Source organism: Patiria miniata, unplaced genomic scaffold (genome assembly GCF_015706575.1).
Source record: "Patiria miniata isolate m_02_andy unplaced genomic scaffold, ASM1570657v1 HiC_scaffold_4, whole genome shotgun sequence".
Classification (NCBI taxonomy): domain Eukaryota; kingdom Metazoa; phylum Echinodermata; class Asteroidea; order Valvatida; family Asterinidae; genus Patiria; species Patiria miniata.
Genome location: NW_024037071.1, coordinates 10,044,127 through 10,052,809, shown reverse-complemented (window position 1 = coordinate 10,052,809; position 8,683 = coordinate 10,044,127). Strand labels below are relative to the sequence as shown.

Here is an 8,683-nt window from a genome sequence, read left to right as displayed (position 1 = left end):
TGGATCGCAGCGCTCGGCCCCTTCAGTGTCACCGGCAATTTCGAGCTTAAATCGTCGGTGTTTACGGGTAACTTCACCCAACTGTGGAGATTATTTACATGGTCATTGTTAGGGGAAATCTAACAAGCAAAGAATACGGAGAAAATGTGTAAGAACATAATTCTGATTCTTATTGGCGTAATGATCGTTTCATCTATAACGAAGCCGTTCCTATAGACATGCATTCTTTTTCTGAATCCAAACATTATTTTTCAACATACTTGAGTTATAAAGAAAGCGTCTGATGGGTCACATAAACCCATACAATATTTAAATATCCCAGCGAATTTACTATCCAAAAAAATAGCACAATATCCAAACGCATTTTCACTCTAAAGTAACAGCGGTTGAAGGACAAGGAAATTGTTTGCGTGCCCAATTTCTTTCTGTGATTAGGCCTACTGCGCATGTTCTGGTCAGTATTTTCCCACTGCAGGAGTATTTTGTCTTCGAATGCGCATGCTCATCGTCACGGGAAAAAATGTGGCCCGTCCTTAAATGAGCATGAAGTCGGCCTTTTAAGAATTGAGATGTTTTTATTTCTGCATTCTGCAGAACAACTTCAACAAGAGCTTTCTAATTGTAGCCTGTATACAATTTTGGGTACGGGGTTTAGTAACAGAAATATAGATCGCCAACTAAATTAAAAAGTTGTAAAACTAATTTTGTGAATTTTTTTTTCAAAACCTCGCTCTGATTATAATTACACTGAATAAACAGACCGATAATTAAAAGCGATGAAAATCAGTTTTGAAGATGTTTGATAAAGCAAAAATAATGGGAAAAGGTAGTTTATGACTTACAGATTGAGGTTCACCTGAAAACAAAACAAAATCGATCACCTCTTCAAATTTTGGCTTAGCCCCACTGTACTGCATGATGACAATTTCCGACTTAATGCTCATTTCGTCGTGACAGGTCACGTAATATCATCGAGGAAAGAGTTATTAGCAAAAGAAAGGAATGCAAGTCTATGACTTGAGATGTCATAATTGTTTTGTTTTGTTTGCACAAAGATACCATGACCTTGCTATAGCATAGTTCGAACACGTGATCAGCACAGACGCAGTTGACACCACAAGTATAAAGCGTCTTGGTGTTAAAAATCCAACCACGTCCACAATATCACATCTCCAGCTTCTCGTAAACATCGAGAAAATCTGAGTGATTGTATTGTTCTGTAACTGCGACAAATATCACATTCCTTTCAAATCTCATTTGCACCATTCGTCATTCTGACGGAGAAGTTTGAAGAGACCTCGCTTAAAAGAGATTAAAACATTTTTGTTGTTGTAAATTTAACTTTAATATAAAAAAGTTGACGATGTATTAATATAACGAAGACTCCAACCGATCTTTATTATGAATTCTTACTTCTATTATTTAAATTCTGTACATTTTTTTTCATAAGTGCACTAGGAAATAGTAATGCCTTACAGGAATGCCTTTGCATAAATTAATAGACATTGCATATCTTATAATACTCGACTATTCTGTATAAGAAAAGGTGTCGATACATATGGCAAGTGTCGAAAAGAGAATGGAACTTTGAGAAAATCTGGAAAAAAAAACCTTCCTGGTTACAAAACAAAATCGTCAATCGACAATGGCGTTCAGTTGTAATTCCAAAATTAATTACCAATAGACCCATTTTCGGCTATAGACAGTAATTAGGGAATATTTAAAGCCACTCTATGAAGACTTCCTTTTTCTACATAAATATTGATAAGGAAATAACACAATGGAAAATTTTAATTTTCAATTTCAATTTTTCCAACCAACATGTGGTCCCTTTGTTAAAGTAATAAATATCAATATTTTCTAGGGACGCAACAAATAACTTGGGTATTCTAATAAGCACTGGTCTCATTCAGATTCCACGATTACTGCCAGGAATTGAAACAGCACAGGATCAAGAATCAGTTTTGGTTAAAAAAAGAAAAAAAGAAAAGAAAAAAGACCCTAGAAATTTGCACAATATGATTTGTTTCAAGAAAGTTGAGGAATGCTGTAAATGCATGAGCATAATATCTACACTGGATTTTGTCAAATCTTATTAAAAGTTGCGTCTTCTCAGACTCATTTTCGGCCGTGGAATAATTTTGTAAAGCTGATGGCTGTAGGCCAAATTGGTCGTTGCCATTGGATTAATATTATTTTTTGTGTGTGCCCTTATGATGTCAGAGCACAAACAAACTCGGGCAGGCCCAACTTTGCTAAAAGTAAAGGAGGGTATTAGCTATAGGGGCAAGCTAGGGTCAAGCCCAAAATTTTGCGCAAATTTCCCAATTTTGCGCAAGTGTCGATACATTCCAAAAGTCAGACCATTAAGACCATGTCATGCACCCCTAAAATAAAGGACGCACAATTTGGCTGGTGTAAGTAAAGTGTGCACCTGCTATTGCTAATGATCGTCAAAGTTGACATGGTCGTAAACACCCAATTCACAGTTCATTTAGCTGCCCTTGGAGAAACCATATGTTGGCCTTCTTGTGCAATTGGAGAACCAAAAGTTATCGCAAGCCCACCTCAAAGTTCAAAGGAAAACAAAATCCAGATTCGAGAGGAGTATGCTTTTGTAAGTTATCGTACTCGGATAAGGCGAGTGCTATAGTGCGTTACAAATAAAACTGCACGTTGTAGAAAATCTTTGACTGTTATGGTATTCTGGAGGTAGCAGGTTCGAATCTCACTCCACTCAATTTTTATGTTGTCAACGTAATTAAGTGAACCTAATCGGTTTTCTTTTGGGAGGGGGGGTATTAGAATCTTGATGTTCGCAGTGGACCAGAAGTACATGTATATGCATGGTCATTTCTCATTGGTATCAAGCACTGATTATAGTTGACTGCTTCATTACATTTCATAAATCGTCAGATTTTGCCATAGACATATAATTTTAGCATACGTCTCCGTGTCGACGTTTCACCAAGTCCTGACTGCTTGTTGTATGGTGGGCTGGGAGTATACACCCACACCGTTGCCATGTGTTCCCGCTCCGCCGGCGTAGGAGCACGAGTTGACAAATCGTCCCGCCGAACTCACCGAGTTCCCCGAGCTATAACCCCCGCAGGTGTAGCCGTAAGGCGGGGGAGGTGGAGGGCCAGGGGCCGGGGGAGCAGCCGAGGTGTTGACCCCAAGGTTCCCCAGGCAGGGCTTCCCGTCTCGCACCAGCACCGGCACGGCCACCCGCCGGGGCGGGAACTGCTGGCCGCCGGCGGCGGCAAGCTCGAGGCTCTTGTCCTGCCGCTGCCGCTTACTCTTGTACCGCCGGTTCTGGAACCAGATCTTGACCTGGGTCGGGGTGAGCTTGAGCAGAGTGGCTAGCTGGTCGCGCTCGGGGGCCGACAGGTAGCGCTGCTGCTTGAAGCGACGCTCCAGCTCGTAGACCTGTGCTTGGGAGAAGAGCACGCGGGGCTTGCGGCGCTGGCGGGACTTGCTGGGCTGTTTGTCGCCTCCCACTCCTCCTCCTGCTGCCACGCCCCCTCCCAGCTGGTGATGGTGGTGATGGTTAAGCGGGTGTGTTCTCTTTGGGTCGATCGTTCGGCAAACCTCTTGACACGAAATCGCTGCAAAAATGTTGAATAGAACAAAATAATCTCAGTCATAGTCTCAAACAGAATTGGAATACACATAGCAAGAACCATCAGTACATGTAAAATGTATCCGACAACCAGTTAAAAAAAGTCACATCTGGTCCGAAACTAAACACCAACTTCCCTTGAAAAAAAGTCTCTCTACTGAGCCTTTGATCGTACTGTTCATTGTTATAGTGGCTTTAATATAAAACCTCCTCTTTTGTACCAAAAGAAAATTGAACTTCCAATTGATCTTTTTGAAACAAACTTCTACTGGGACAAGGACACTGAGGCATGTTAAAAACTACGCACCAAAGTTTGAGGAAAATAAAAGAAGGCTGTTTAAATAAAAAGGTAAAGCTGTTTTGTAGTTAACCTCACAAAATTAAAAGCAGTGATACAATTTTTGAAATAAAGGTTTCATGGCTGAAAAGATTACATCTGATAACTGACAAAACTGACCGAGAGACCAAGACTATATAAGAACAGAGTGTGCAATTTTTATAAGAGATGAAGTAGGCCTCGAAAACACCGGCTTTTTACTTTTATTGGACAGACAATTAATTTAATTACACCTGTTGAAAATTTACGAGCAAGTTAAGAGGGGCCGACTAGCGTGATGTTTGTGTTAACTCATAGCGTTCGAGCCACTTCACACACAGCGTGCGCATTTCTCACCACACCAGGGTAACTTCGCCACTATTTATTTATCAATCTTCAACAGCTCTCTTCAAACCGTCCACCACTTGAACGTCAAGCGTCCATATACCGGGCGAGTAAATATTGCACGCTGCATGCTTGGCAGTAGTGGGATGGAACTGTACAAGAAAATTATTGGCCAGTGGTATTACTAGTGTTTTCTCTCTAAGATTGCAGCGTCTAAATTGTTCACCACTTGAGCACTTGAACACCTTAAAACATCACTTTACACTTTTGCCAAAGAGATGTGAAAAATAACTGTAATTGAAGTAAGTACCGGTTTTAAAGATGTTAAGCCTGTATGCTATGGTGGTATTAGTAATAGTAGTTGACTTTACTGTGTCATAATACATGTACTCACTTTGATGAGATTGAACATGTTGAAGGGACGGAAGTTTCTGTTCGAGAGGAGATGTCGACGAGGGGGCAATCTCCGAGTAGCCCATGACGGATGGGTAGGAGCACGACGATCTGGCTTCCTCGGGGGAGCTGACGGAGCAGGAGACGGCGGTGATGTCGCACGGGAAGGCCGCGGCAGAGTCCACCAGGAAAGCCTCGTCGGTCATGGGGAACAGACCGTGGTCCTGGTAGCCCTGCATGGCCGGCGGCTGAGGCGGCACGCCCGGGTGCCGAGGGTGGTGGTGCTGCTGATGAGCCGCTGCCAAACACAGGATGTCTTTGACCGAGAAAGGCGTGGTGGATCCAGGCGGGGAGGTAGTGGAGGTTGTGGAAGGGTAACCCATCGACTGAGGGTAGCCGTGGTATCCAGACATCATCCCGTTCTCCTGCATTGTCTCCGGCAGAGTAAATGCTCCACATTTCCGTGTCAACATTTTTGGAGTCTCAGTTTTTTCACTTCTCCTTTTTCCTTCTCTCTTCTTTTCTTAGGAGTTTGACTTCTCTTATCAGCTGGCCATTATACCGGCTGGATAGTATCCAGGGCTTTTCGATATCGCTGTTATAGATGACACGAAGTCTGGGGCGGGACCATTAGGGGAGGGCTCGGGGTGAGTGATCGTCTTGTAGGGGATTGGGGGGGGGGACCCTCCGGAGTGTCTTCAGTCAAGTGTCTTACATCTCTCTCGTCTCCCTCCGTACTATGTTGAGTTAAGGAGCGAGGTGATTGGCCACAAGTGCCGTGAAAGAACCAGCGATGACAGACCAGACTATTCAATCAATTAGGCCCGGTATCGCCGCACTTAACGTGGAGCCATTGACTGTCAATATTGTTTAGCTGTAACGGCCTTTCATTTACTTAAGTAAGTAAATGTTTAGACCGGGCTTTAACACTGGCTGCCACGCTCGCTGCAACAAGAGCGCCAATTGTGCTAATGACTCGATCAGGAAAATATTGATGGGGGGATCAGTGAGTTTCGAGAAATCTCCCTGCGTCTGGTCGCTTTCTCTTCTTCTCCTATCTTGCTTGGTGGGCTGGCAGGTCCGGGCAGACAAGCTCAGAGGGCAGGCAGAGGCCAGCGACAACATTTACCCTTCTCTGCAAGTTGGCTGACGACTCCGGGGGTTGAAATACATGAAGCGGACACCAACGAAAACAGAAAGAAATGGGTCTGACACTTGTTGGGGCTGAAACGGGGCGAGTCTGACTGAGGACTGATTGGGGTAGCAAGCTCCAGAGAGACGCCCAGCCTCGGGGTGCGTTTTAAGGATTTGGCCGGGGCGCGTCAAGAGTGACACAAATTGTCCTCGCCGAGTTCGCGCTAGACTACACACTGGATGCGACAGCGACGCCTCCGATCTCGCCACCACCAGCCCCTTCTGTTTGCTTTCAGAAGAAGAAGACTGGCCGGCCTATCACCAACGAAAGAGAAAGTAAGAGTAAACGAAGGAAGTAAAGGGGGGCGAGCCAGTACTTTGTGGTTCTCCCCAGATTTTTTTTCTCTCACCCTCGCTAATTGGTCCGGTGGCTAGGGTTCAAAGCGGGCCATCGCGGACCCCATATCTCTTCCCCGGCTTGGCAGCTGGTCTTCCTCGCTCAAGTAAACTTCCGCGACTCCCCGGCATGCCTTGGCATCGATTATAGCGGCTATTAATGGCATTGTTTGAAGGACTGGCGTTATTTATTCGACTTGTCCCCACCAAACTGGCGATCGGGGCTGCGACATACGGCCTACCATTGTGTGACAATCTTAAAGCGAAACACCCAACATTCAAACAAAAAAAATAAAAAAAATTGCAAAATACGGCATGAAAACACGATAAAGAAAACTGTTCAAAAGCAATTGACAATAATCCTGTAAAAAAAATGGAAATTATATCTTGAAGAAAAAAAAAAATCATTTTTGATTCAATAGGCCTATACACCATCTATAGTTGATTTCCGATGGCGTAACTACAGAGGGGAGGGGGGTTGGGGGGGGGGGGGTTGGCATGGGGGTGTGCACGGCCTCCCATTTGAGGTCTTTGCTCCCGGCGCCATTCAGAATTTGGGGAAGGCAAACTCCGGAAAATGAGGCCCAAAGGCTCCTCTCTCATGCAAATTGAATCCTTGTTACACCACTATATCTACAGATTCATTTTATGGGCCAACATGCTGTTTTTAGCGGATTTTCTCGTGAGCATAAGTTCCAGTTTTCCATCTCGCAGTATTACACAGGAAACCACACTTCAGTGTGATCATCATCATCATCGGAGTTTCTACTTTCAGACATTCCTGATCTTCAGAATTTGGCATGTTTTTCCCCGATTTCCATTAACCAAAAAAAAAAGAGAGGAGAAAATCCTAGAGAGAAAGTAAACTATACATCCATCACTCAAGGTTGACAATTCCTTTAATCAAATAAACAGTCAAGTTGAAGGTTAAACCCAGGACGCAAAAAAGGCAGGGAGACTGGTGGATTATCGTCTGAGGGTTTTATCAGGAGAAGGAATTCTGGAACCCATAAATGTCCATCAGCAGAAGAAAAATGAGTTTGGAGGTTCCTGCGTTCCCGGCCCGCGTTTCGGCGCACAGGATTTTGCCCCCATCACCGTATCGCTGCCAGATAAGCCGTGGGGCCGTAAGTGACGTCTGGCAGGTTGGTTGGCACGGCTCGGCTATCGTTCGCAGTGCTGGCTCCTCCATCGATGAACCATTTTAAAAGCTTGTCAAGATGGAACTTTGTTGTTGTTTAAAGTGGCATCCTGGGTTGAGGGTTGCATGACGCCAGAAAATGCTCGGGACGAGGTCCAACGTGACTGTTTGTATCTCTCTATATTAGCAATCGGATCAGCAATAAGATTTCCAATGCTTTTAAGTGAATTATATCTAACGAGTGAATCATATCTTGCATTTGTTCTTAACAATTTGAAAAAGCAATAGGGAAGTACATTTGATGCATTTTGAGCCATTCATAGCTGTGGGAATATTATTATTTCGGGGATAAAACTGTATTGAGATTTATCCACGGTATCGTCGTTACAAAACAAACCGCGCATGCCCACTTCTAATGAGAGCTTGGCATTACGCATTTGAACATGAGGATTGTCCCCCATTCACGACTTTCCTGGTCGGTCTTTGACATTTGTATAATTTGGAAATGATGGAATATTATCCGACGAAAGCCTTATCAATCCCTTTAATGCTACCGTAGCGCCATTCAGCAGCCATCACCGTATCAGCAGAATCAGGGGGAACAGTATGGATATTCTCATCCCTCGTCCGTGTATAACCCAGGGGAATTTAGTGGTTGCCACTGTTATGACAAGCAGTTATTAAAAATGATAGGGCGATAGGACGGCGGGGTCAGCCGAGGGGTCACGTATCTACATCCGCGGCAGCAGACGAGGTCTTATCGCCTTTGATGGATCGTACGCGAATTGTGTGGGAAATTTATTGACGGGCCGATGCACAGATACCGAGATAGGTTTATTTCTAAATCAGTGTTTCTGTGTCTCCACGTGAGTAAAGGGCATGTAGAAAAAGTTCCACAGTTAGCGAAAGCACTTTCAGCCGTTAAACTGCAGCATGGCATCGACTTTCCATCGTCACATAGTGCCCCCTCAACGGTGACAGTGAACCCGAGCGCCGATATTGAAGGACACATGGGTATGCACGCTGCTATAGTAGAACCTGAAGTTCACCTCTTGTGGCGCCCTTCCAGAACCCTCAAATAAGAACTTAAACTGTGAAAATCCTTCAATTTACAATCATATTAGATTCAGAGCGCTCTCCCGAAAATCACCCTTCGAAACGGCGTGTATAATATCATTTGATTTGAACTAATTAATCGGCTGACTTAAAAGAGGGATAATCAGGTCAACACTGACGTGACGGACAGTGTTGGGGGGGGGCCTGGTACCATCTTTCAATGAGGGCGCTGTTGAAAGATCATACACACTTTAAGACAATAATAAGTTCAGGGAGGCAC

The 8,683-nt window shown here is 44.1% G+C and overlaps 1 protein-coding gene across 1 annotated transcript; it reads right to left on the bottom strand.

The window, feature by feature from the left end:
* Positions 1–1,368: 1,368 nt before the first annotated feature.
* On the bottom strand, positions 1,369–6,121 carry LOC119740145 (homeobox protein Nkx-2.5-like). Its single transcript, XM_038215354.1, has 2 exons — positions 4,678–6,121; positions 1,369–3,608 (listed from the first exon to the last, which is right to left on the bottom strand). The coding sequence occupies exons 1-2, from the start codon at positions 5,147–5,149 to the stop codon at positions 2,965–2,967; spliced, it is 1,116 nt and encodes a 371-aa protein (XP_038071282.1). The 5' UTR covers positions 5,150–6,121; the 3' UTR covers positions 1,369–2,964.
* Positions 6,122–8,683: the final 2,562 nt, after the last annotated feature.

Coding starts and splice junctions, on each gene's coding strand:
- LOC119740145 (XM_038215354.1), bottom strand. CDS start 5,149: ATGTTGACACGGAAATGTGGAGCATTTACTCTGCCGGAGACAATGCAG. Junction 3,609..4,677: donor ACATGTTCAATCTCATCAAA/GTGAGTACATGT, acceptor ACATTTTTGCAG/CGATTTCGTGTCAAGAGGTT.